The 27428-nt window shown below is 37.9% G+C and overlaps 1 protein-coding gene across 1 annotated transcript in view; it reads left to right on the top strand.

Annotated features, from left to right (window-relative positions):
* ANKRD53 (ankyrin repeat domain 53) overlaps positions 1 to 27428 on the top strand; it is a 40342-nt gene that overhangs the window by 6182 nt on the left and 6732 nt on the right. The window contains exons 2-5 of the mRNA XM_053700338.1: positions 489 to 636; positions 11697 to 11896; positions 17373 to 17537; positions 26788 to 26908. Of these exons, the coding sequence (XP_053556313.1) occupies positions 489 to 636; positions 11697 to 11896; positions 17373 to 17537; positions 26788 to 26908 (634 nt within the window). The remainder of the gene's footprint in view (positions 1 to 488; positions 637 to 11696; positions 11897 to 17372; positions 17538 to 26787; positions 26909 to 27428) is intronic.

Here is a 27428-nt window from a genome sequence, read left to right as displayed (position 1 = left end):
ATTGTTATGTGTATAGCTAAGGTAGTAATCAGTGGTCTGTTAGGTGCTGGTACTGGTACATTGCTCTAACAGGTAAGTAGACTCAATATGCTGCTGGCTCAAAAAGGGGAAGTCATTGCTTTGTGTTGCTAGCAGTTAATAAATGATCAATGTGTGTTGCTGTCAGAAAGTGTTAATATCACTACTTTATATGTATTACTGACATTTTAAAAAGTAAAGTTTGTTTCTTGCAAGATATGGGGGTAAAATCACTTATGTTCACTTTATTGCCACCCAAGGGGTTTCATATCACAGACAGGATTGGGGGGGGGGTGGAGCTTAGTGTTTTGGAGAAAGGTCATTGGATGTACTCATGGGCTGAAGCCCCTATTATTTTTGGAATTTACCAACACTCCTGGATTTTACAAATTCATTGATTCATGGTCATGGGGCTATCAAATTTCACATTTAAATATGATTCTTTCCTTTTTTTATTTCCCACCCACCAGAACAATTCAACTCAGCACAAAATCAATGACTGCTCTCAACAAGGGGAATTTAGAAAGAGATCAACTGACAGCTGCTGCCACTGGAAACGTGAACTGGTTACAGCTCAGCATAAAAAATACTAACAATCAAATCAAAACAGACAGGCATGTAAGTGACAGAATACCATTGTTTTATATAGCGGGAGATTTTCTGGCACAAAGTAAACAGCGTTTTACTAGAAAAATGGCCTTTCATGTGACCAGTGTTTTATTTTACATAGTATAACAGGTGACAGGTCTGCAAGTACTAGATACAGAAGTGTAAAAGTCAAAATTAAACTTTTAAGATTCAGATACAGAATGCAAATTTTAGTGACTTTCTAATTTACTTTAATTATCAGATTGCACACAGTTTTTATATGCACACTTTCTGAGGCACCAGCTACTGATGTGCATGAGTTTGTAATGTATTTGTATATGAGTCAGTGATTGGCTGATGGCTGTCACATGGGAGACCGGCAAATTTAAATACATTTTTTAAATTTTACAGAAAAATAGTGTTGCCAGGTGTCCACTGTCCAGTATTCACCCAGACAGTCCAGTATTTTAACAGGCTGTTCACAAAAATACTGTACACTTAAATGTCTTTTTTAAAAGTCCTTAATGGTTAAAGCGGTAAACAAAATCTGCTGCCATCTCAAAGTCACAAAAATACAGCTCCCGGACAGGTTAAAAACAGTGGGGCATGTGATCAGCATGATGTACAATAAGCTTTCTTAGGTTTTAAGGCATCTCCTTGTTCAGTCTTTTCCAGACTGTTGCCAGTGGGTGTTCGTGCCATTTACATATATGGAAGCATGAGGTGCCCAGTGCATGATATCTTGCACCAACAAGAACCTCTAGCAATATGGAAAAACAATAAATACAACCACACAGCTTAGGAAACATGTTTGCAATATGGGTTCTATGGATGAGTTAAATGTTAAAGGGACAGTATACTGTATTTTTTCCTCCCCTTTAATTTGTTCCCAATTATATATTTGACCTGCTGGAGTATATTAAAGTGTTTACAAAGTGCTTATTTGCCTTTATTTTGTCATTTGAAATAGCTTTGGTGCATCCCCCATATACTGAAATTTAAGTATGTAAGTACTGGTTAAACTGTGTAAAAAGAAGGTTTAGATAAAATAATGTAGACAAAAAGACACAAGAAAAGAGTTGCACACTAATAAGTTAATTCACTAAAGAACAGGTGCTTCCTAGAAAAATACATATGAAACAACATAGAAAAGGAAGTGGGGATTTCACAATAAGAAATTCCCAAAAGTCTAGGTAAATCCAGCACAACTGTAAAATTAAATAAATACACAAAAAGAGCCTGTATGTCAAAAATGATATAAATATTTATTAACTAAATGCACAATACGCACATTCACATTCATACAGTGGATCCCACACAAAACAGTGTTATAAAGTACTGGCCAAAAAATTATTATCTGGTGCACCAGGGAAAATAGACCAAAAACAGTCCGTTTAAGATTAGCAGATATTTGTAATCCAACAGGTGCAGCGTTAATGCAAAAAATGGATGCAGTTATACAGTCCCCGGTGTATAGAGACCAGTCACTTCAGACTTGAACCCCAATTGTTACTGAGTCAAGTAGTGCTTTAAAGGCATAGCATAGGAGGAGCAATAGAAACACGCGTCTTTATTCACAGGTGCTGTTTTCTTTTAAGACAGTAGTATTCAGTGTACAGATGCGTAAAACATATTCTACCTGTATTTCTTCACGCGGTCGCCCCTCCTAGCTGCCTCGTTCTTAGAGCGTCCAAACATCAGGGGTAAGTCAGGATGAGCAGGGGATCTGCTGTAAGGGCTGCCAAGCACGACGAGTCCAAACGCTCGTTTCGCTCCTTCAGTCAGTGCAGCATGGAGCTTCTTCCAGGTGCTAACGACACCTTGAAGAAGCTCCATGCTGCACTGACTGAAGGAGCGAAACGAGCATTTGGACTCGTCGTGCTTGGCAGCCCTTACAGCAGATCCCCTGCTCATCCTGACTTACCCCTGATGTTTGGACGCTCTAAGAACGAGGCAGCTAGGAGGGGCGACCGCGTGAACAAATACAGGTAGAATATGTTTTACACATCTGTACACTGAATACTACTGTCTTAAAAGAAAACAGCACCTGTGAATAAAGACGCGTGTTTCTATTGCTCCTCCTATGCTATGCCTTTAAAGCACTACTTGACTCAGTAACAATTGGGGTTCAAGTCTGAAGTGACTGGTCTCTATACACCGGGGACTGTATAACTGCATCCATTTTTTGCATTAACGCTGCACCTGTTGGATTACAAATATCTGCTAATCTTAAACGGACTGTTTTTGGTTGATTTTCCCTGGTGCACCAGATAATAATTTTTTGGCCAGTACTTTATAACACTGTTTTGTGTGGGATCCACTGTATGAATGTGAATGTGTGTATTGTGCATTTAGTTAATAAATATTTATATCGTTTTTGACATACAGGCTCTTTTTGTGTATTTATTTTATTTTTACAGTTGTGCTGGATTTACCTAGACTTTTGGGAATTTCTTATTGTGAAATCCCCACTTCCTTTTCTATGTTGTTTCATTAGATGAAATAATGCTCTCATTGGTGGGTGTGACAGAGAGGGACTAAAATGCTAATTATCAATTTTTCTCTCTAATCAATGCATAAGACTAAACAGTGCGAAATAAGATAAGGAAGACTTTGTGTAAATATTTAATCTCCCTACAAGTTCAGCCTATTGTATTGAGTTGTGAATTTAATTAGCATAAATTGCTATTTAATATAGAAAAATAAACCCAAAGAAGCAATTTTCCATACATTTTAAACTATGCAGCTGGTATAACAAGTCATTGTACACACGTTAAGGGGGGATCAGTTTTGCAGTACACTGTCCCTTTAAATAATCATTTGTCTGCTTTCTTACAACAAAGCGTTCTCACTGGTTAGAATGAAATTTGTCTTGGCAGGCTCCAGCAAGAGACTGACCATGGCCAATTCCGCAGTGTGCTTGAGGTGTGTGGTCCTGATTTTTCACCTGAACCACTACACAGCATGTAGCATTTATAGACACAAATTAAAAAAGAAAGAAAGGGGTGTGACCAGCGCCAAATAAAAAAAAACTTACAGCAAACTCCAACTAGATAATAGGGATCTCTCCAAAAGCCCTACAGAAAACAGTAATGGAAAATAAAAGAGACTAGGGAGCGCTAAAATAAGCCAAAGTGTAACATATATAGACAGAAAATTAATGTATCAGATTGCTCTCACTGAAGAAAGTTAACAAGTGTAGAAGATAAACTGCAAGTGTTATTTGATTAGTTAAGAAACAACAATATAGGAACAGTATATGTTCCAAAACTAACAAATTTAAATATAATACTAAATAGTAAGTAGAATTAATAATAAATCCCAGAATTGATTGAAGGTGCTGGTTACATATAAGTCATACAATAAATTAATAATAACATACATAAAACACTAAAACATCTGTAAAACACACTATTAGGTTGACCTACTAAAATATTACAATACTCTTACAATAATACAACACTGTGTATAAAAGATTTTGTAATACACTAATAAAATGCACTGTGTATCAAAGGTACTTGTGGATAAAGGGTAACAATATCAAAATGTATATTGAGTCCCAAAAAAGGAATGGAGTCCTAGTGCAGGATGGTATATTGCGGCCTTGGCTGATTTCCAGCAGCTGTCCTTCGTAAAGTTGTATTGCGTGTGTAATTCCACCCATAGAGAAGGGGAGTTCCTTTTAGTGTAGCATAGGATAGCGTGGATAAGAAACAATATCCGTACTCACAGTTAAGACTGCTCATGTCGGCGTCTAATATAGATCACTCCAATTTCACTGTAGGACAAGTTCCCAAAAGAAGGACTTTGTGTGAGGTATATCATCCGACACGCCACTATCCTACGTACCACCCTGACAGGTGCAAATTAGTATGCAGATATTATACAAGGATTCGGCGGAAAACTCAGTGGCTGCAGATAGTGTCTCCGTTGGGTCTGATCATAAGCAACAAATCAGGAAAGCCCTCGGGTCTGCCTGCAGCAGTAATTATTGCACCACTATAAGAGTTTATTTGCCAAAACCTAAATTCAGAAATTTAACAGCTGTGCTTCACTAGGGAAGCGAGAGTGAGCAACGCGTTTCAAATTACTTTCTTTCTCAAGCTCATGAGCTAAATTGCTGAATTGCTTACGATCAGACTCAACGAAGAAACCTGTCAGGTGGTACGTATGATATACAGCCTGATGAAACCGTGCTGTGACACGGAGAAACGCGTTGCTTTTTAACCCACTTTGTTTTTAAAATATTTGTTTTTATTAAACAACTTATATACATCTATCTGCTGTTGCAGTGTACTATTTTTGGAGAATCCAGTACTGCCATATCTGCTTTAGAGCTTGCACTGGCTATCTGACTGGCCATCCTATATATGATCTATCAGGTCATATTTAAAGGGTCATCCTCCACTGCTGGAATCCCCCTGGTGGGATAAGGTGTGTTTTTTGTAACAGCTAAGGACCCCTGATTTTCTCTCTATCCAATTGGATCTTGGACTCCCCCTGGTGGGATAAAGGACATCGTGATCACCCTCTGTGGGACCTTCCTGTATACAGCCTGAGCGACTACCTGACGACTTGTGGTTCCGGTTTGCTTATATTGCACAACTGTGCAGTACACCATGTGAGTAGCTATTTGGCCATTTATATCGCTTTGGATCTTGATCACCTGATCTGCACTATGTGGCGCCCTCTATGTTTTGTTTTTTAGGATATTGTGACCGTGTTATTGTGGCATAACACACCAGAGGAGCTGCCAGCACCTGTGGAACATTTTTGGAACACATCTTTTTGCACATTGGATATATTTTAGGACATTTTGATCTATTAATCAATTGTGGTCAATTGTGGAACACTTTTGGAACACTTCTTTCCTTACACATTGGTCATATTTTAAGACACTTTATTATTTTTAATTAATTTTGATTAATGTTTAATGATACTTAACTATTTTTAACACCTAATATTATTTAATTTATTCATACCACCCAATATTATCTATTTTAACAGTCACATTCCTGACATGATCAGGATATTATACATATTTTAGGTTTACTTCACTTGAACGTCCTATTCATAAGTTATAGGAGGGAAGGAACACAATATATATTGTCTACTATTAGATCACATCACTTATTATTTCATCTTTTAATATCTCACATATTCATTATTTAGGGCGCCTCTTAACTATCACCAGTTTGATAATATCATTGGTTGGTTTTTGTTGTTATTAATTTTCTGTCTATATATGTTTTATTTTCCAGAATTTATAGAGACGCAATGCTCTTGTCTCACGGTCATGTCTTACAGCTAGAAATAAAAAAGAGGGCGTAACATAGCGTGATATTGTTGGATCTAAGTCGGAGTGAATACAATCAAAAGGCTTACCGAAAGGATATGCACCGTACTGTGACCGGTGCTATCAGGCAGACTAACACTCTCAGTGGTTAGCACACTGGTGGGTCACTGGTATACTGCGTCTGGACCAAAGCAGGAGAATCTCTGCGTGGCTCTGATAGAGGTGAACAAACTTCTTGTGAAGAGTTGTATTGCAGGCTACAGTAAAAGTCAAGTCCGTAAACCCTTTCAGAGTTGAGATAAAAAGAAGGACAACTTCCATGGAATAGAATAATAAAAAGGTTTTACGGACTTGACTTTTACTGTAGCCTGCAATACAACTCTTCACAAGAAGTTTGTTCACCTCTATCAGAGCCACACAGAGATTCACCTGCCTTGGTCCAGACGCAGTATACCAGTGACCCACCATTGTGCTAACCACTGAGAGTGTTAGTCTGCCTGATAGCACCGGTCACAGTACAGTGCATATCCTTTCGGTAAGCCTTTTGATTGTATTCACTCCGACTTAGATCCAACAATATCACGCTATGTGGCGCCCTCTTTTTTATTTCTAATTTTCAGAATCTTCACTCCGAGGACTAGAGGAGCCGCCGCTTCACATTTGTGCCCTACTTTTACCTGTCTACATGTATTCCATTCACGGTTTGTGCACAGACTTGTTTATAACATTTAGCGCACCCCGCAATTGGTTCCCCTCGGGGTTCACTTTTTTGAATGTCTTACAGCTGACAGGGTTATCTTCTTTTTCATTTATTTCTCCTTTTATTTTTCTTGAACGGTTTTCTTTTTTGCATAGAGTGGATTGTTTTGCTTGTTTGTTTTTTAGTAATGTTTTGTGAACCCAGTATCCTAGACAGTGAAACACGTTGTATGCAATAAGAACGGTTGCAAGGAATTGTATACAATAGAGCAGAACGCACTGTGATGAAGGGGGGGTACAAATCTTTATAAATTCTGCATTTTTTGATAGCTGATGTTGCAGCGAGTTACTCCAGTGAGAAATCAGTTTCACAAACAGATCGTTATTGGCCATTGTCGAATTATAAATCCATTTAAATATGGATTTCCAAAAGTGCACAGTACATTAATTGTAATTGTCAGGAACCCACTCTCCTGCATTTTTCTGTCTTGGAATAAAGTCACTGTGCATATGTTTTAAAAGTAACTTTGTACTAAGACAATAGGGGAATATCAACTGCAAAACCAGGTTAATCCTGATTGCACTTGGCAATCTGTAAGCTTCTGGGTTTCCTATATTACATTGTCTGTGGGTTAAAAAAAGAAATACTGACAATGAAAATGCAATTTTGGGAAAGCAGATAAACAACGTACTTAAAGGGACATTAAACCCAAAAAATTTCTTTCGTGATTCAGATAAAGAATACAATTTTAAACCACTTTCTAATTTACTTCTATTATCTAATCTGTTTCATTATCTTGGTATTATTTGTTGAAGGAGCAGCAATGCACTTATGGTTTCTAAGTGAACACATGGGTGAGCCAATCAAAATCAATATATATATGTAGCCACCAATCAACAGCTAGAACCTTGGTTCTCTGCTGCCCCTGAGCTTGCCTAGATAAACCTTTCAGCAAAGGATAACAAGAGAAGGAAGCAAATTAAATAATAGAAGAAAATCGAAAAGTTGTTTAAAATTGTATTCTCTATCTGAATCATGAAAGAAAAATTTTGGGTTTCATGTCCCTTTAAAGGGCCATTGCACTTAAAACATTTCTATAATATATGTGCTATAAAATATTTAAAATAATGCACCAATATAAGTAAACGCAGCTCATAATGAAATGTATTAAACTAGTATGAAATGCAGTAACTGAAACTGCTGAAAAGGAGATCTCTACAGTATATAAAAAGCATCCCAAATCTCCACTAGCATCTAAAAGAGATAGTGCTCACCAAAATAAATGTGTTTTTTTTATTTTTTTATTTAAAGGGACACTAAACTAAAATATTTTCTTTCATTATTCAGATAGAGCATGCAATTTTAAACAACTTTCTAATTTCATCCTATCATCAATTTTTCTTTGTTCTCTTGGTATCTTTATTTGAAAAGGCAGAATGTAAGCTGATGAGCCGGCCCATACTTGGTTCAGAACCTGGGTAGCGCTTGCTGATTGGTGGCTACATTTAGCCACCAATCAGAAAGCACTAACGAGTAGCTGAATAGAAAAATGGGCCGGCTCATAAGCTTACAATCCTGCTTTTTCAAATAAAGATACCAAGAGAACGAAGAAAAATTGATAATATAAGTAAATTAGAAAGTTGCTTACAATTGCATGCTCTATCTGAATCATGAAAGAAAAAAAAAATTGGGATCAGTATCCCTTTAAGTATAATTTCAGGGCAATGTGACACCTTCCTCAGACTAAACAGAAATACATGAAAACACTTTAAATACTGTCCCCCTGTGTCAAATCATAAAAACACCAGCCACTGACATCATCATTGTGTTGCAGTTCACCATAGTAACCTCACAGTGTACATTATGAAAAACATAGGACAAGATGAACAAAGTTAAAAACATGCACCATGCATATATAGCCTATAATTGTAATGCCTTTCACAGTGCAATCAGCACCGTTTTTTGGATAGACATTTAAACCGTATAGCGGTATTGTCATGAGTTAAGATGTATGGCCTGCTACCCCACCCACGGCTGCCTGGACACACCCATGGACCTCTAGACACACCCCCTGACCAACTATAACTCCATCCCTCCCATGCACAGCCCCACCCATAAATTACAGATAGGGCCAATGCCCACAAGCTTTTAACCTCCCACATCCCATAAATTATCCTGCAGATGTTGGAAGGAAATGTCTTGTAATAACAAAGTTTTTACTTTCCCTTCTAAAGAACCATTAAATATAGTAGAATTACATAATCAAGCAATAGTTTGTTTTTTTAGGGCAAATTTCAATGTTATTTCCGTTTTCTTTCCACCTGTATCATGTGTCACCCATCACCCAATCATAAAATGCATATACATATATACTGTGCACTATTGAACATGCTCAGTAGGAGCTGGGGCCTCAGAAAGTGTGCATACAAAAAGATTGTGCATATTTTGATAATGGAAGTAAATTGGAAAGTATTTATTTTTAAATTACATGCTCTATCCGAATCATGAAAGTTTAATTTTGATTTTGATGTTTAAATATGTTTCTGCACTTGGTGTTTGCGTTGAATGGTCTCACAAATTTCGAGCAATGGAATAATTTCCTGTAAAACTTTACAAGAGTGCCGAAACCTACTGTAGGTTTGCTACAGGGGCTCTAGGGGAGCCCGGATCCCTTTGCTTGCCCCCTCCCTTCAAAACAGGGCTCAAAGTGCAAGTAAAGTGTATGGATTTGCCTTTACAAATATGGTGGCAGGGTTTACAAGATGGTTGTCATAGTTGTCATAGAGCAAGTATATAGAAAAACCTGGCTAACATCGGCGGGGGGGGGGGGGGGGGGGTTATTCAGCAACTCCTCTTGCTCCTATATGGCTATTAACTCAGCTTTTGCTAAAAAAAAAAAAACACCTGGAAAGGGCACTGTTGAAATGGGAGTGCCCACCACTGCCTCTGCCCAGTGAGGTTTAAGTACACTCCTGATAAATTGTCTTGCTTCAGAAATATAATAGCATCATCACAATTTTCTAGCACTGATTCCACCCAGGATGGTTTGTTTTTTAAAAAGATATCAATGCATTTACACAGGGTCAAGTGATGGGGAAACAAATTAGGAAAAATAGGAGACATAAAAAACACCCAGGTTTGCATATTTTACATAATTTAATTAGGACAGTTTCTATTATAATTAATTGTAATATAGACAAACATTACTGATCAGTGTGTTGAAGAGGTTATGGACATTTATTAGAGGTTCCACTTTAACTAAACATTAAAAAAAATAGAACTAAACATCTAAAATATAGCATTTTTTTAATTACGTTGGCACAATCTCTGAATAATATTAACCAGTGAGACCCTCCCCTTTGGGAAAATAAAACTCACCAAACCTACCATATAAATACAATCCCTATAGCATCCCACTCTTCCATTTGTAAGTTTTAGCTTTCACAATGGAAAGGTCAGTAGAGAGGAACCTGATGAGTCCAGGGATACGAGTGACAGATAAAGAAGTTACTGTTAGTTATCTTGGCTGTCCCTGTGTAATACCCTTCAGTGACATGAGAACAGAGCAATGCACAGCTTTAAATGGGTGTAAAAAAAAGTGGGGAAATAAAGCTGTAAAATTAAATCTGTTTTTGAGAGTCAACAGAAGAAATCTTGCATCAAACTTTAGATGAAGAGGATTGATTGATGTCGAGCTGGTAATGTGAGATGAAAGTTTCAGATGATTTCCACACAATCATCTGACAAATTTCATCCAGAGAAGCATCTTCCTGTTGAGCCCATGAGGTAGGCTGGAAGAGCTGCACTTTATGTACCTCTGGAACTGGTGGTTCTTGTCTATATTGGTATGACTGTAATGCTCTTAATAACAGTTCTCAAGAGCAGCATCATGCTTTTGCAAAGAGGATGGGGAATAACAAAGAGCTTGTTAATTTTCCTGATGTCCTTGATCGATCTGATAAAAGTAGTCTGTAAAGAGATTTGACATTTTTTTCAGTGTCAGGACAAAATGATGAGCAGAGTATGTTTTTATTAGTATGGAAGAAACATCCTTGGGTAACAAATCAGTAACAGTGGAATGAACCACATTGTCTTCAGGGAAAGTAATGTAGGGCTTTTTCACTGAAACAGCATGGAGATTAGATACCCTTCAAGTTGATGTAATAGCTACTAGGAAAGACATTTTTAGCATGATGAACCAAAGAGAAACGTCTCACAGAGGTTCAAATGGAGTAGTTATCATAACATCTGATTCCAAAGGGAGGTTAGGGTGAAAGCTCTAAAAACAGATAGAATATGAGCCAATGTTTGAACAAAATGTATGATTCTGGAGACAGTGTGATGTGAAAAAGATCTCAAAGATTGAAATAAAGTCTAAATAACCAAAAAAGATGAAAAGGATTAAGTAAAGGAGAATTGAGAATTTAGCAAACATGCTATTAATTTCATATTTGGTTGCAGGATTAGTGTACAGTATTGGTCCCTGATTGTCAAGAGCATCTAAGATGGTTGAATGGCTAACTGCCCCAGCAGTTGGAACCAATGTATTTGAGACCAGAAAGCAAAGAATACAATGCATGTTGCACAGATGTTAAGGATTAAGAGGTACTGGAGGAATATGAATATTGGACAGGTCCCACTTGCTGTTTATCATCTTAAATACAGTCCCTTTCAGCTGCCATTCAAATTTAGCTTTTATTGAGATACTCATTAATGACTTGATAGCTTTAAGTTTGTCATTTGAAGCAGAGCTAGGACATCACAATTTTTATAGCTGCCTCGTGTAGAGTTGGTTGAAAGTGGATCAAGACTTGATAGATTAGCCTGATTTCTAGAAAGTTCAATAGATGGACTGAGATAAATTTCAACATACATTTTGTGCAAAAAAAAAAAACTGTGTGGTTTTATAGTACTTATTTTATTTATTTATTTATGTTCATAATTTTTTTTGAATTATTCAGATACCCTATTATCTCTTCTCTGGTTAGTACAAGCTTAAATATTTTATTGTATTTCATTACATCTTTGATAGCCTAGGGAAAGGAGTGAGCAGATATTAATTTATCTGGTAAATAACGTGTTTATTTTTTACAGGGGTTCACAGCCATACATTTAGCAGCTCTCCATGGTCAGCTTCAGTGCTTACGATTGCTAGCTGAAGATTACACAGTGAGTGTTAACTTGCCCAGCTATTATGGTTGGAGACCCCTCCATCTGGTGTTAAGTCCAAAGAGCGGATCTCGAGCCCTGGACTGTGTGCAGTATCTTCTGCAACAAGGAGGTGATGTCAATGTGTGGGTAATTCTGACTTTTAACTGGGTCTTTCTATTTTCCATAACCACATATGTGAATTTATATAAAGAAAGACACTTAGAAATCTGCAATAAAAAGAAGTGTACAGTAAATTGTTAAAGTTTAAAGAGACATAAAAGTGTGGCATATAAAAGTACAGCATTAAAACATATAGATTTATTTTTGGGGTGGGGACTTAAATGTGAAACTAGATTTTTTTATATTTAATTTTAAACTAATATATCAATATCAGTTGTGTACTTATGTGTGCTAATGTTTATTAGCTGATAGGTACTAACTGCTAATACTGATTGGCGGATAAATACTTCCTGCTAATGATCATTGACTGATGACCACTTCCTGCTAATCATAATTGGAGAAGTAGATTTCATTTGCCTGTAAAAAAAAAAAAAAGAAATGCACACATTAGTGAAGTACTGTTAAAGTCCAGGGCCTAGATTTGGAGTTCGGCGGTAGCCGTCAAAACCAGCGTTAGAGGCTCCTAACGCTGGTTTTGGCCGCCCGCTGGTATTTGGAGTCAGTGATTAAAGGGTCTAACGCTCACTTTTCAGCCGCGACTTTTCCATACCGCAGATCCCCCTACGCCATTTGCGTAGCCTATATTTTCAATGGGATCTTTCTAACGCTGGTATTTAGAGTCGTTTCTGAAGTGAGCGTTAGAGCTCTAACGACAAGATTCCAGCCGCCTGAAAATAGCAGGAGTTAAGAGCTTTCTGGCTAACGCCGGTTTATAAAGCTCTTAACTACTGTACCCTAAAGTACACTAACACCCATAAACTACCTATGTACCCCTAAACCGAGGTCCCCCCACACCGCCGCCACTCGATTAAATTTTTTAACCCCTAATCTGCCGACCGCCACCTACGTTATACTTATGTACCCCTAATCTGCTGCCCCTAACCCCGCCGACCCCTGTATTACATTTATTAACCCCTAACTTGCCCCCCACAACGTCGCCGCCAGCTACTTAAAATAATTAACCCCTAATCTTCCGACCGCAAATCGCCGCCACCTACGTTATCCCTATGTACCCCTAATCTGCTGCCCTAACATCGCCGACCCCTATATTATATTTATTAACCCCTAATCTGCCCCCCTCAACGTCGCCGACACCTGCCTACATTTATTAACCCCTAATCTGCCGAGCGGACCTGAGCGCTACTATAATAAATGTATTAACCCCTAATCCGCCTCACTAACCCTATCATAAATAGTATTAACCCCTAATCTGCCCTCCCTAACATCGCCGACACCTAACTTCAATTATTAACCCCTAATCTGCCGACCGGAGCTCACCGCTATTCTAATAAATGTATTAACCCCTAAAGCTAAGTCTAACCCTAACACTAACACCCCCCTAAGTTAAATATAATTTTTATCTAACGAAATAAATTAACTCTTATTAAATAAATTATTCCTATTTAAAGCTAAATACTTACCTGTAAAATAAATCATAATATAGCTACAATATAAATTATAATTATATTATAGCTATTTTAGGATTAATATTTATTTTACAGGCAACTTTGTTATTATTTTAACCAGGTAAAATAGCTATTAAATAGTTAAGAACTATTTAATAGTTACCTAGTTAAAATAATAACAAATTTACCTGTAAAATAAATCCTAACCTAAGTTATAATTAAACCTAACACTACCCTATCAATAAAATAATTAAATAAACTACCTACAATTACCTACAATTAACCTAACACTACACTATCAATAAATTAATTAAACACAATTCCTACAAATAAATACAATTAAATAAACTAGCTAAAGTACAAAAAATAAAAAAGAACTAAGTTACAGAAAATAAAAAAATATTTACAAACATAAGAAAAATATTACAACAATTTTAAACTAATTACACCTACTCTAAGCCCCCTAATAAAATAACAAAGCCCCCCAAAATAAAAAATTCCCTACCCTATTCTAAATTAAAAAAGTTACAAGCTCTTTTACCTTACCAGCCCTGAACAGGGCCCTTTGCGGGGCATGCCCCAAGAATTTCAGCTCTTTTGCCTGTAAAAAAAAACATACAATACCCCCCCCCCAACATTACAACCCACCACCCACATACCCCTAATCTAACCCAAACCCCCCTTAAATAAACCTAACACTAAGCCCCTGAAGATCTTCCTACCTTGTCTTCACCATCCAGGTATCACCGATCCGTCCTGGCTCCAAGATCTTCATCCAACCCAAGCGGGGGTTGGCGATCCATAATCCGGTCCAGAAGAGGCTCCAAAGTCTTCCTCCTATCCGGCAAGAAGAGGACATCCGGACCGGCAAACATCTTCTCCAAGCGGCATCTTCGATCTTCTTCCATCCGGAGCGAAGCGGCAGGATCCTGAAGACCTCCAGCGCGGAACATCCATCCGGACCGACGACTGAACGACGAATGACTGTTCCTTTAAGGGACGTCATCCAAGATGGCGTCCCTCGAATTCCGATTGGCTGATAGGATTCTATCAGCCAATCGGAATTAAGGTAGGAATTTTCTGATTGGCTGATGGAATCAGCCAATCAGAATCTAGTTCAATCCGATTGGCCGATCCAATCAGCCAATCAGATTGAGCTCGCATTCTATTGGCTGATCGGAACAGCCAATAGAATGCGAGCTCAATCTGATTGGCTGATTGGATCAGCCAATCGGATTGAACTTGATTCTGATTGGCTGATTCCATCAGCCAATCAGAAAATTCCTACCTTAATTCCGATTGGCTGATAGAATCCTATCAGCCAATCGGAATTCGAGGGACGCCATCTTGGATGACGTCCCTTAAAGGAACAGTCATTCGTCGTTCAGTCGTCGGTCCGGATGGATGTTCCGCGCTGGAGGTCTTCAGGATCCTGCCGCTTCGCTCCGGATGGAAGAAGATCGAAGATGCCGCTTGGAGAAGATGTTTGCCGGTCCGGATGTCCTCTTCTTGCCGGATAGGAGGAAGACTTTGGAGCCTCTTCTGGACCGGATTATGGATCGCCAACCCCCGCTTGGGTTGGATGAAGATCTTGGAGCCAGGACGGATCGGTGATACCTGGATGGTGAAGACAAGGTAGGAAGATCTTCAGGGGCTTAGTGTTAGGTTTATTTAAGGGGGGTTTGGGTTAGATTAGGGGTATGTGGGTGGTGGGTTGTAATGTTGGGGGGGGGGGGTATTGTATGTTTTTTTTTACAGGCAAAAGAGCTGAAATTCTTGGGGCATGCCCCGCAAAGGGCCCTGTTCAGGGCTGGTAAGGTAAAAGAGCTTGTAACTTTTTTAATTTAGAATAGGGTAGGGAATTTTTTATTTTGGGGGGCTTTGTTATTTTATTAGGGGGCTTAGAGTAGGTGTAATTAGTTTAAAATTGTTGTAATATTTTTCTTATGTTTGTAAATATTTTTTTATTTTCTGTAACTTAGTTCTTTTTTATTTTTTGTACTTTAGCTAGTTTATTTAATTGTATTTATTTGTAGGAATTGTGTTTAATTAATTTATTGATAGTGTAGTGTTAGGTTAATTGTAGGTAATTGTAGGTAGTTTATTTAATTATTTTATTGATAGGGTAGTGTTAGGTTTAATTATAACTTAGGTTAGGATTTATTTTACAGGTAAATTTGTTATTATTTTAACTAGGTAACTATTAAATAGTTCTTAACTATTTAATAGCTATTGTACCTGGTTAAAATAATTACAAAGTTGCCTGTAAAATAAATATTAATCCTAAAATAGCTATAATATAATTATAATTTATATTGTAGCTATATTAGGATTTATTTTACAGGTAAGTATTTAGCTTTAAATAGGAATAAGTTATTTAATAAGAGTTAATTTATTTCGTTAGATAAATATTATATTTAACTTAGGGGGGTGTTAGTGTTAGGGTTAGACTTAGCTTTAGGGGTTAATCCATTTATTAGAATAGCGGTGAGCTCCGATCGGAAGATTAGGGGTTAATAATTGAAGTTAGGTGTCGGCGATGTTAGGGAGGGCAGATTAGGGGTTAATACTATTTATGATAGGGTTAGTGAGGCGGATTAGGGGTTAATAACTTTATTATAGTAGCACTCAGGTCCGCTCGGCAGATTAGGGGTTAATAAGTGTAGGCAGGTGTCGGCGACGTTGTGGGGGGCAGATTAGGGGTTAATAAATATAATATAGGGGTCGGCGGTGTTAGGGGTAGCAGATTAGGGGTACATAGGGATAACGTAGGTGGCGGCGGTTTACGGAGCGGCAGATTAGGGGTTTAAAAAAATATGCAGGGGTCAGCGATAGCGGGGGCGGCAGATTAGGGGTTAATAAGTGTAAGGCTAGGGGTGTTTAGACTCGGGGTACATGTTAGAGTGTTAGGTGCAGACGTAGGAAGTGTTTCCCCATAGCAAACAATGGGGCTGCGTTAGGAGCTGAACGCTGCTTTTTTGCAGGTGTTAGGTTTTTTTTCAGCTCAAACAGCCCCATTGTTTCCTATGGGGGAATCGTGCACGAGCACGTTTTTGAGGCCGGCCGCGTCCGTAAGCAACTCTGGTATCGAGAGTTGCTTTTGCGGTAAAAATGCTCTACGCTCCTTTTTTGGAGCCTAACGCAGCATTTGTTTGAACTCTCGATACCAGAGTTAATTTTATGGTGCGGCCAGAAAAAAGCCCGCGGAGCGTTAACAGCCCTTTTACCGCCGAACTCCAAATCTAGGCCCAAGTGTGCTCCATTCACTCTTTTAAAAAAGTTGATTTGCTTTTGTTCAAAGTCTATGTATACACATAATATGTTATATTTTATTGCTTTTAATTGAATATTTTAATAAAAGAAAAAAGCCAACCTTGGAGTGAATATCTGGTCAGATCTAAAAGCCAGGGACTAATTAATATTACTCTGAATCACTTAGAGTGTGAGTACCATTCACACAAGTGGAGGACACTTGGGTTTTAACTGTTTGTGTCTCTTTCTTGAAGGCACATTGTTATATGTACTTTATTGGGCAGTGCAGTCTGATTCCTATTTATTATATGACAGTAAAGGATTTGCTTATTGGTCATTTTCCAATTTTTCTTAAAGGGACATGAAAGTGGAAAATGAAAATGATCTACTGTGTTAGAGCATTTTCTTATTGCAGCATTGCTTATTTGTAACTAAGTGTATAACCCCAGTAAATGTCCCTCAGTTAATGTCATTCCCAGAGCAGCTATGGACCACTGGGAGCTAAAAATTACAAGCCAGCTCCCAGTAGTGCATTGCAGCACTAAGCCTATCTAGATATGATTTTCAACAACCGAAACCAAGAAAACAAAGTTAATTTCGTAACAGAAGTAAACTGAAAAATATCTTAAAATGATATGCTCTAGCTGAACCATTATAATTATGTTATCTTTCACAACTCCTGTTCATTATTGCCTGGTACAATACCTTATATCTCTGTGTAACAGAAGGCTAAATACATGGGTCGAACACTACCTGTAATAATGTGTGTTTGCATTTACAGATATAATAAAAACAATGTGACTCCCCTGCACCAGGCAGCCAGCGAAGGGCTCTACGACTGTCTTGTGGCATTGGTGCAGGCTGGGGCAGATGTCCATGCAAAGGATTCACAAGGATATGAACCTATTGACTTGTGCAAGATCTGGGGTCATAGATCATGTGTTAGGTACACACAATACTGTTTGTCTCACACTTCTATATCCATCTCACATTTACATCCTTTAAGGCCATAACTCATATACACAAGTGGATATGCCCTGGTCAAGGATTATAGCTCCTTCTGATTTTATCACATATCAATGTATGCTTCCCTTAAGGGAGATTAAACTTAACATTTTATTCCTCATGAAAAAGCAACTTCAATATACTTTCATTAATTATGTGATTTTTGTTGCTTTTATGGTGACATTTACCAGGGCAAAATTCTGAACAGTGATTGGTTACCTCAGAACTTGTTTATTTACACCTACAAGTGTTCTTGATTTGCAAAACTAGTAATGAAGGGTTGGGATTAGCGCCACTCTCCTGCGCTCATGAGGTAGTTATAACGCTACAGCTAAACTATTTTTCACCTTTAGCAAAGGAGCATTTACATTAGTTTAAAGAAAATAAATGTAATTGTTCAACGAATGTACAGTATTTGTTTAGTTTAAAATAAATCAAATACAGAATAGGGCAGCTGACTAATATTCAGGAAACTATTTTTTCTGAATATTCCAAAAGATTAGGACCAACCAAATCTTTGGCTGCTGCACAAGTCTACATTTAACCTGCTTATACACAGTATAATGATGTTTATTTAACAAGGTCCAGGAACTGATAGTGTTGCTAAATTCTGAAGCAGGCAAATTTCCTTTTAAAATGTAGTTGAGACAATGACTTTGGTCAAAATTTTATAAAAATATACATTTGTTTCAAATCATCACTGTGACATGCCAAAAATTTGCAAGGCAGTGTCTTGTTTATATCCCTTTCCCCCCAGGACACAGAACAGAACAGTGAAAAAGCAGGACTTATAAAAGAAAATCTGAGACATTAGTAGCATTAGTACCACCTACAGCTAAGTTTGCATACCCATTTTTTAAACACCATACAATTGCAAGAATAAACTGCTAACTTACTCAACCAAGGTCAGAACCAAGGGCATAGAGTTGACTGCTGGAATGTTGGAAATATATCCAGAGTTTCTATTCAGAATGTGATTTACATTGAGTAGGAATGTGCTCAGTTTTATACACAAGAAAAACTAATCAGAAAAATATTTTGACTTTTTCATTAATTTCCAAGTTATTACCCATCTATACTATAATTGCATTTGTAATGTCCGTCGCTGTCGGCAGTTGTGCACGCATCCTCAAAGGAATGTTGGCAGCGCAAAGCAGCCAAAAGAATTCACCTGGGTGCAGTGAAGTTGCAACAAGGTTGATTCCGAAAATGGCAGGGTGATGAAAGATTCTGGATTCTTTCACCACCCTGCCATTTTCTGAATCCACCGGGATGCAGCGAAGACAAACGGAGCATTACAAAAAAAAAATGCCTGCAATAAGTATGTAAAAATCACCTAACCGCACGCAATAAGTATTAAAAAAAAACTACCTAATAAAATTATTAACCCCTAAATCCGCAAACCCCAACATCGCAACCTGTAAAGCGCCAACCCTCCACAACGCATTAAACCTAATTTACCTATTAACTCCTACACAGCCAGCCCCCACAACGCAAAAAAACCCCTAATTTAATGACTAAAGCCCCTAACTTAACCTAACACACCCTAAATTAACCATAAATTACAATAAAAATAAACTACATTACTATAAAAAAAAAATTACATTACCTTAATCTAACATTACAGAAAATAAAAAAAGGCTAACATTACAGAAAATAAAAAAAAGGCTAACATTACAAAAAATAATAAACACATTATCCAAAATAAAAAATTAAACCTAATCCTTATGAAAATAAAAAGCCCCCGCAAATAAAAACACCCCCTTATCTAATGCTAAGCTACCAATAGCCCTTAAAAGGGCTTTTTATAGGGCATTGCCCTAAGTTAAACAGCTCTTTTACATTGAAAATAAAAAGTCCCCACTAACAGTAAAACCCCCCACCCACCAAACCCCCCCCCAAAAAGAAAAAAATTAACACTTAAAAAACCTAAACTGCCCATTGCCCTGAAAAGGGCATCTGTATGGGCATTGCCCTTAAAAAGGCATTTAGCTCTTTTTTACTGCCCTTAAAAGGGCATTTAGCTCATTTAAGAAAGCCCCACTAAAGCCCCAAATAGGTACTCACGGTTTCAGAAGTCCGGCGGAGGTGTTCTTCCAGACGGGTCCATCATCTAAATGCACAGCGAAGGCGGTGCGGAGGTCCAGAGCGGTCTTCCCAGATGTGGTGATCCTCGGCGGCAGTGGCGGTCCTCGTCGAAGGCGTGGAAGTTCCTCTTTATGTGATCATCCGCTGCACACTGAAGAAATAATTCAAGGTACCCCATATTTATTGGGGTACATTGAATTTCTATTGGCTTAAATTTTCTAAATCAGCCAATAGGATGAGAGCTACTGAAAAACAGCCAATAGGATTCAGTAGCTTTCATTATATTGGCTGTTTTGAAAAATTAAGCAGCCAATAGAAGGAGAACTACTGAAATCTTATTAGTTGATTTGAACAGCCAATAGGATTTTAGTAGCTCTACTCCTATTAGCTGTTTTGAAAAATTCAGCCAATAGGAATGCAAGGTACCCCAAATTGATTGCGGTATCTTGCATTCTTTCTTCAGTATACCATGGACGATCCGATGAAGTGGAACCTCCATGTCATCGAGGAATGCCGCTGATCGCCACATCTGGGAAGACCCGCCTTTGCTGTGGATGAAGATGATGGACCCTTCTCCGCCGGACTTCTGAAACCATGAGTACTTATTTGGGGCTTTAGTGTTAGGATTATTTAAAAAAAAAATTAAAAAAATATTTTTTAACAGGGTTTTTTGGGCTTTCGTAAAAGAGCTAAATGCCCTTTTTAGGGCAATGGATAAGTTTATGTTTTTATAGTGTTAGTTTTTTTATTATGGGGGGTTTGGTGGGTGGGGGTTTTACTGTTAGGGGGACTTTGTTTATTTTTTTTTTTTTTTTTTTTTTTTTTAAATAGTTTTTTATTGAAGTCATAAACAAATATAACAATAATGACACGTCCAACAATAGTGACAGGGAAGAAAAATACAATACTAATACCATGATCTTGCCAGGTAAACAACTCAGGTTAAGCCAACATAGTATGCAAGTATGAGTTTAAAGAGTGGAACACTATGATGAGTAATAAAAGAATGGAGAAGCTATAGTTGGTTAGTGTTGTGTAAGAGCATGGAGGTTTACTAGGCAGTAGAGCTAAATAGAAGGGGCATATAAATCCCACTTTTTAAAGGCATTAGTAAAAAGTTTGGACTATCAAGATTAAGACCTCAGTTTTATATTTTATATGATATGTAGACTAGAAGTGACCCCACCTTGTGATGGTTAGATACACTGTAAAATATTTATTTAAGAAATATAGAAGCAAGGGGGTGGTGGTTTTATGGGGGTAAAGGGAGGGGGAAATAGAGTATATTCTCCACATTGTCCTAAAGAGCATTTGTAGCGTTATATAATCTGGTAAAAGTAGGACAGATGTGGATTAGCTTGTGTTTGGCCACTTATGGACCAAATTAGCGGGGAAAGGGGTAAGGGAATGCAGCGGGCAAAAGCCGCTCAAAGTGGAGTGGGGAGGGGAATGGAGGGGCGGAGCCATACAGGACAGGAGAATAGGTATGGAAGGACTTATTAGATGGTTATAAGGGTGGGCTTCGCAGGAGAGACCTGTTGTTTACAAAACCAATAGGGATGGGCATGGCTTTATCTGGGTAAAGTAATTATCTAAGTGAGGTGCTATGCTCATATAATGAGATAGTAAGAGCAAATGTGTAGAATATGCTACCTAGATAAATCTAAAACTTAATTATGGGAAGTGATGGGGCTCTGCAGTCCCTCTGTAATATTATGTGGAGAGGAGGGCATTAGAATGTTCAAGATATAGGGAATCTCTGGATGGGCCCCTCTCCTAGGGGAGTGTCACCTAAAGACAAAGCTGGAAAAAGGAGTAGGGATATGACCCGCAGGCAGTAAGTACCGGCGGGAAAGGGAGGAGAGAGGCTTAACCTGAACAAGTAATATGTACTGATAACGTGGGCAGAACTATGAAAAGGCTTGTGATGACAGTCCTACAGTCAATAATAATGATAGCACATACATAGACAAATATAGATATACAAACATACATTGACTGCTATACACGTGGAGAACTAAAGCAATTAGTATTGAGTAATATATATTACTTGTATGTTTAAACTAACTTCTAGCCTATGAGTGTCTGATAACTATGCACCCCAACCTCTGGGCTATAAAACTGGTGTATGGAAGTACAACTAGAACTAAAGCCAGTATCACATGTAACCAATTCTGGCTTAAGGCACCAAATCAGAGGGGTACTACGGAATATTGAGTAGGTACTCTAAAGCCATTAGATGGAAATAGCCATATTTAGTGGGGCAGTCACAATGCAAGCTTATAGTCTAGAAGGGGATAAGTGGCTACGCTAAAATATTCATTTGGCTTTCTGTTTAGTATATAGATAGTGGCAACAAGGCTATTCTTCAGATACCAGAGATCCCAAAACTATTCTGGTAGTACACAGGGGGTATAGTGCGATAAGACTAAATGCATAACAGGAGGTATGTAGATATATACTAAAGAGAGCTATGCTCTCTCAGTTCGGTAGAAACAGCACCTCTCTAAATGAGGGTTTTAGGTAATGTGGACATCATCTCTATACGACAGAAGAGGGGGTGCAGGCCTAACAAAGCAATGCATAAACAAGACAGATAAACAACATATGAAAACAACAATTAACAACTTGAACATTTAACCTATAGAAGGATATATTGTGATGTGAGTCACCCAAAAGAGAGTCAGGGTATGTGCCAGTGTAATGATAGATGAGGAAGATGTATGGTAGTATATAAAACGAGATGAGCGAGCAAATGCACAGCTTAGATGAGATATAATAACTACATTTAGCAGGAAACATTGCTCTACCCTTATACATATAAGCATTATAACAGAGACCTCTAAACATCTAGTGAGAATAACATCAAATTGAGAGGTAGAGTATCTATCTTAAGGCCAACACAGAACAGCATGTATAATGTACACGTGAGTAAGTTAAAAGAAAAACATATAACCAGATCTACACCAAATAGGTCAGAGGGGTACATACAGTTGCAGGGTGAAGATAATAGCTATAAAGTAAAATGAACTGTTATTAACTGTCTTATAAGAGTGAATAACATCTTACACAGTTGGATCAAATCTTAGCACCCCAGTTGCTAAAACTATGTAGAGCATAATGTCAGACTATAGTTAGGTGGGTAGAATAGACAAGGTTAGTAAAAGTGCTAACTGTGTTAAACAACTAACAAGATATATTTCTCCCTATGCTATGATGCTGCTTTAAATAAACTTCCCCTAGTTAACATCTAGCAGACATGGGCATTGATAAAATAGAGGTAGAGTTACAGTCTACCATCCAACTTCAAGCAAGATAAAGATTAAAAATAACATCAATCCTTGCTTATGAAAATTGACTAGGGGTTATCCAAAACCCAGCAGGGATGTCCATGAGCCCTTAAGTGTGTAGAAGCTCAAGTCTTAGGATTAATAACAAGGAAAGAGGAGCATTCAGTAAAGCCAATATGCGTGGCCAGTCCTAAAGAAGTGAGTAACTTGGTACCCCGTATAAACTGACTGACAGTGTCACCTTGATCAACCGATACCTCTCCGGAGCATGCAGTCAAATCGGTATGTGTAGCACAGGTCCTTGTGTGTTGAATGGGGGACCTGGGTATGTTTGGCGTAAAGATTCCATCTAGAATAGCCGGGATGCATGGCTCTTAACATTACTCGTGACCGGGTATTAGGCCACAAGGTCCTTTTCATGTCCCCATGATCTGTCCCAAGTTCCACCTTCCTAACTTGGATAAGAGACGTAAGGGGCTTCGTAGGTCTAGGTAGATCAGACTGACATGCTGAGTGACTCTGCATTTTCACTACGCCAGCCTGGATCGCGGGACTCTGAGCAGATGGAGTGCTGCGTAGTAGTTTTTCTGCATCGATTGAGCTGGGCTGTAAGGGGTTCAGCTCCTCGCGGAAATCCATTGTGTGTAGCGCATTAGACTCACGCTTCTGTCGGAGGATAGCAGGTATATCCTTCAGGTCTCGGGTCTTGTTTGTTCCCCAAGCAGAGATAACTGATGCGTGATGTCTAGTCTCTCCCTCAAGTCCATATGTTGTTGACGTATGTTTTCTCTGTCCCATGACCTCTCTCAGCTCCATGATCAGTGCGTGGTGATGGGAGTCTAAGGAGAGCAGTAAGCCTCGCAGCGAAAACAAAATTTGGCTTTCCATATCAGAGTTGAGTGCTGAAACTAGGTATAATATAAATTACTCCGACACCCATCTAAATGCGTTATCCAAGATGGCGGCTGGCCCCAGGGATAACGATTACTTCAGGCCATATAATCTTTATGTTGCTGTGGCTTGAAAGACGTCGCCTTTGTGAGCTATAACTTATGTACTGTGCTCTAGGGTCCAATAAAAGAAAGATACAAGTGCAGATACACCTGAATTAAAGTATAATGATGAGTTATTTGGTCCGGTAACAGGAGCTCTGCATAGACACGTCCTGTTGCTTAGGCTGCCAGCTCCGCCCCCCCGACTTTGTTTATTTTTAATGTAAAAGAGCTGTTTAACTTAGGGCAATGCCCTACAAAAAGCCCTTTTAAGGGCTATTGATAGTTTAGCATTAGATTAGGGGGGGGTATTTTAGGGGGTATTTTCATAGGGATTAGGTTTAATTTTTTTATTTTGGATAATGTGTTTATTTTTTTCTGTAGTTCTATTTTTTATTTGTTTTATTTACAACATATAGACTGCCCTCTGGGCAGGCTTACCAACTAGTTGTATCATAATGTGTATTGTATTTGCAGACCTCCCTGTTTTTGTACCACAGAAAATGGTCACTCCTTATAAATACACATTATAATTATTAACTACTCTAGTCGATAAGCCTGCCCAGAGGGTAGTCTAATTATTTACAGATGTAGAAGCAACCTATTTTGTAACTCTTCTTTTATATAAATATTTAAGTTACAGGTGTAGCAATACTATAATTTTAATGGACTACTGTCTTAAATATATAAAAAATATTTTCTATATAATAAACTACAGAAATAACTAATCACCCTAACCTAACTCCCCCTAACCTAACACCCCTTAAATTAACCCAAATTACCTAAACTAATAAATTCTAAATTAAAAAAATAACTAAGTTTACAAAAAATAAAAAAGGCTAACATTACAGAAAAGAAAAAATCATATTGACAAATTTTACAAATTAAACCTAATCCTTATGAAAATAAAATGCCCCCCCAAAATAAAAACACCCCCTACTCTAATAAGAAACTTACCAGTAGCCCTTAAAAGGGCTTTTTGCAGGGCATTGACAAAGATAATCAGCTCTTTTACAAAAAATATACAAAGTCCCACCTAACATTAACCCCCCACCCCCCAAAATAAAAGAACCTAACACTAAAAAAACTAAACTACCCATTGCCCTAAAAGGGCATTTGTTTGGACATTGCCCTTAAAAGGGCATTTAGCTCTTTTTCTGCCCATTCCTAATCTAAATTAAACAAATCCCCCCAAAAAAACCATTCAAAAATCCTAAGTCTAACTCCCAGGTTGGTACTCACGGTTCCTGAAGTCCGGCAGAGAAGGTCCTGTTTCAGGCAGTGAAGTCTTCTTCCAAGCGCAACCTCTTCTTCTTCCAGGAAGATCCTGCACAGAGTGGAGCTGAAGACTGGTGACTCTGTAACTGAAGACCGGCGACCGCGGAGCCATGGAGCGTGGAGGATCCTCTTTGTACGATCTCCACCGTACACTGGATAGTGAATTCAAGATATGTGATTAAAGATGACGTCCCTTGAATTCCTATTCGCTGATTTGATTCTTCCAATTCAAATTAGACAATAGGATGAAAGCTACTCAAATCCTACTGGCTGTTTAAATTAGCCAATAGCATGAGAGCAAGTGAAATTATAATGGCTATTCAAATCAGCCAATAGAATTTCACTTGCTCTCATGCTATTGGGTCGCAGTTCTTCAGCTCCGCTCCGTGCAGGATGTTCCTGGAAGAAGAAGAGGCTGCGCTTGGAAGAAGACTTTACCGCCTGGAACAGGACCTTCTCCGCCGTACTTAAGGAACCTTGAGTACCAACCTGGGGGTTAGACTTAGGATTTTTTAAGGGTTTATTGGGGGGAATTAGGGATGGGCAGAAAAAGAGCTAAATGCCCTTTTAAAGGCAATGCCCAAACAAATGCCCTTTTCAGGGCAATGGGTAGTTTAGGTTTTTTAGTGTTAGGTTCTTTTATTTTGGGGGGGGGGTTTAATGTTAGGTGGGGCTTTGTATATTTTTTGTAAAAGAGCTGATTATCTTAGGGCAATGCCCTGCAAAAAGCCCTTTTAAGGGCTACTGGTAGTTTATTATTAAAGTAGGGGGTGCTTTTATTTTGGGGATTCTTTTTTCATAGGGATTAGGTTTAATTTTGTTAAATTTGGTAATTCGATTTTTTTTTTGTAAATTTTTTTTTTTTTTGTAACTTTAGAATGTATTAGTTTAGGTAATTTGGGTTTATTTAATGGTTAGGGTTTATTGCGATGTAGGGGTTTTGCGGTTTAGGGGTTAATAGGGTAAATAGGTTTATTGCGATGTAGGGGTTTTGCGGTTTAGGGGTTAATAGGGTAAATAGGTTTATTGCGATATAGGCATTTTGCGGTTTACTTTTTTTGTTATATTTCGTGCGGGCGGTGTGTTTTTTTTTTTAAATACTTGATGCGGGCGGTTATTTATTTTTATTTTTTAATACTTGATACGGGCGTTTTTTTTGTTTGTTTTTTTAATACTTGATGCGGGCGGCTAGTTGTTTTTTTTAAATACTTGATGGGGGCGCTTTTTTTTTTTTTTTTTTAAATACTTTAATGTGGGCGATTAGGTGTTGCTTTTGTAATGCTTTGTTTGCCTTCGCTGCATCCCGGTGGATTCTGAAAATGGCAGGGTGGTGAAAGAATCCTCTTTCACCACCCTGCCATTTTCGGAATCCACCAGGATGCAGCTTACGCTGCATCCCAGTGGATTCCGAAAATGGCAGGGTGGTGAAAGAACGCAATTATAGTATAGATAATTAAAAGACAAGTTTAGTAGTTTACAAGACAAGTTTAGTAGTAAGACTGGAATTCAGACCATTTTCACTATTTCTTTCTTTCTGCGCTAGGTACCTTCGCAATGCCATGTGGAAGAAGAATAAAAATAACTTTGCACATGAGTTAAAGAAAATGGAAAAAATAAAATGTACGTTAGAGGAAGCTGAACAAAATGAAAATGTACAAATTAAGGTAAAAATACACTTCGGTTTCCTGCATAATTTTGTGTAGCAGAGTATGTTGGTTTTAGCGAAGCACGTTGCACTATCTAATTTACCAGGCTATGTTTAAAACAACAGCAATTAAGTCCAGAATTAAAATACGCTAATGTTCAATACCTCAGTGGGTGGCTGTCTAAATAAACATTAATGTATCAAAGTTGGAGTAAAAAGGACTTTAAACACCAAATATAGCTGTTATGAATATGAAAGGGCACACAGCTTTTTATTTTTTTGTAACTTTAAACATTATTTTCTTTATTGATTAATTTATTTGTATAAAAATGTTTGTTTTTGTTTTTTTTAAACTAACAGTGTAATACTGGTTTATGGGATAGAAACTAACTGGCTGTTAAGCAAAACTCACACACACAGTAAAGCAAAATCCATTGCCAAAAAAATAGAATAAGTTAATTTTCCTTTAAAAGAATCCCATATTACTGATAAGGTCCCAATATTTGCTTTAAAGGGACAGTCTAATTTCTAAGCACTTG

Source organism: Bombina bombina, chromosome 2 (assembly GCF_027579735.1).
Source record: "Bombina bombina isolate aBomBom1 chromosome 2, aBomBom1.pri, whole genome shotgun sequence".
NCBI classification, from domain to species: domain Eukaryota; kingdom Metazoa; phylum Chordata; class Amphibia; order Anura; family Bombinatoridae; genus Bombina; species Bombina bombina.
This window is presented reverse-complemented; position numbering and strand designations above follow the sequence as displayed.